The sequence below is a fragment of the Perkinsus marinus genome (assembly GCF_000006405.1).
Source record: "Perkinsus marinus ATCC 50983 genomic scaffold scf_1104296930874, whole genome shotgun sequence".
Taxonomy (NCBI): Eukaryota; Perkinsozoa; order Perkinsida; family Perkinsidae; genus Perkinsus; species Perkinsus marinus.
The window spans coordinates 44-2,198 of record NW_003215971.1 but is presented as its reverse complement, the minus strand read 5'-3'; the positions used below and the strand labels follow the sequence as shown (position 1 = coordinate 2,198).

The window sequence follows — 2,155 nt, the reverse complement described above, 5'->3', positions numbered from 1 at the left end:
GATGGAGTCATGGGTCATGACATAGAGGACCTGTTGTTTCGAGAGGCATGAGAGTCTGACAGCACCCCAGCAGTAGCCTATGAAGTTGACAAAGGTGGCTCCGAAGGGAAGGAAGCCACCATAGGCGTGCATACCATTCAAGATAGCAGCCATACCGTGCTCGCGAATACCGAACTCCATGTAGCGGTTCTGCATGGCACCCTTCTGCATGACGGGGTATTTGCCCATATTGGTCATGTTGGAGGCAGTCAGATCAGCTGACCCTCCAACGATCTCAGGGAGGCGCTTCATGAGAGCAGCAAGCACCTCGCCACTGGTGACACGAGTGGCCTTCGCCTTGTCACCAGGCTGATACTTGGGAATGCACTCGTCCAAATCAATGGGTAGTTCTCCCTTGAAGCGTCTGACGAGCTCAGCATATTCAGCAGGGTAAGCCTCGGCGAACTTAGCGAGAAGATCGTCCCACTCCTTGTTGGCCTTCTCTCCGCGAGCAAGGGCGCTCTGGTAGAGACTGCGGACCTCAGCGGGGATCTCGAAGTGCTTCTCAGGGTCGAAGCCAAACTCCCTCTTCACATTGGCGAGATCCTCGTCACCCAAGGGAGACCCATGGACCTTGGACGTGCCCTGCTTGGCCGAGCCATAACCAATGGTGGTATGGACCTTGATGATGGTAGGCTTGTCAGTGCACTTCTTGGCCTCCTCAATCTTGGCAAGGATGTCAGAGAGATCAGTATCGCCCTTAGCGACCTCAAGGACCTGCCACTGCATACCTTCGAACCTCTTAGTGATGTCCTCAGTGAATGCAATGTCCGTGTTACCATCAATGGTGATATGGTTATCATCATAGAGCAGGATGAGGCGGCCAAGGCCATAGTGACCAGCAAGAGCACATGCCTCGGAGCTGATACCCTCCTCGAGGCAACCGTCACCACAGATAGTGTATGTGTAGTTGTTGAAGATCTCATACCCCTCACGGTTATAAGTAGCAGCAAGGTTAGCTTGAGCAATAGCAAGACCAACAGCGTTGGAGATGCCCTGACCAAGAGGGCCAGTAGTGACCTCCACACCTTCCAAGAGCTCTCGCTCAGATGGCCAGCCGTCCTAGAACCCACTGACGGAGTTCTTCAGCTGCTCCATATCGACATCCTTGTAACCAGCAAGATGCATAAGCACATACTGCAAAGCACAGGCGTGGCCATTGGAGAGGACGAAGCGATCCCTGTTCCACCACTGGGGGTTGGCAGCGTTATATTTCATAGCGTGGGCATAAATGGCATGACCCATAGGGGCACAGCCCATAGGGGCACCTGGATGACCAGACTTGGCCTTCTGAACCATCTCTGCTGCGGTGCATCTGACGAACACAATGGGAAATTTTTGAAGGAAAACGCTTTGGGGTGAGGACTTACCGGATGGTGTTAATAGAAAGTTGATCCAAATCGCTGCCAGACATTGTTTTTCTCAATTTCGCTGCTGAGTGGCCTTGTGGAAGGGTTGCTGGTAAGGTGAAGCTAAAGGCTTAAAGCGTCCCCTCTACTGTGTTAGCTATGTTTATGGCGCAGATAGTAATAAATTACCGTAAGCGCTTCTTTGGACACATCAACTTTCTTGTCCAAAGTATAACAGTTGACAAGGTGTCCATTACTCAACCCATGGGCTATGTTTCGACAACTTAAAACGTAGTGGCGCTCGCCCAATAACGTACAACTTGGACAAGAAATGTCGAAAGCAACACCATGGCTGATCTTTGGACAGGTTTTTTGGACAACAAATACGTGTCGACATGTCCAAAAGGACATCTAGCCTCATTTGGACAACATCTTGTCCAAGTGATGTCCAAAGGTGGATTTGTCTGCATTTCCCTCGAAAACTTGTCCAAAGCTTGTCGTTGGCACTTTTGGACGGCTGCGGATTATCCCGTCACTAAATTGGATCAGTGTGGAACTATGCACAATGATCCTGCATGCACTTGCACGAAGCGCGGACATTACTGCTGGCGTTACTTCACACTTCATTACTGGGACGTTCAGGTTGGGCTTCCCGGTACATAGGTTGCAGAGGATGTACCCTGTACAGAGTATGTACTCAGGTATCCTATGTAAATCCCGGTACCCAGGATTAGACCATACATCATTGAGGAGGGAGTGTGAGCACT

At 50.8% G+C, this 2,155-nt stretch overlaps 1 protein-coding gene across 1 annotated transcript; it reads right to left on the bottom strand.

Moving 5' to 3' along the window:
- Positions 1 to 30: 30 nt before the first annotated feature.
- On the bottom strand, positions 31 to 1,453 carry Pmar_PMAR029500 (transketolase, putative; the record flags this gene model as incomplete). The annotated part of the gene is made up of 3 exons (XM_002786819.1): positions 31 to 1,067; positions 1,113 to 1,354; positions 1,410 to 1,453. Coding segments are annotated over 3 exons (1,323 nt in total), but the record flags the coding sequence as incomplete, so codon positions are not given.
- Between the last annotated feature and the right edge of the window lie 702 nt (positions 1,454 to 2,155).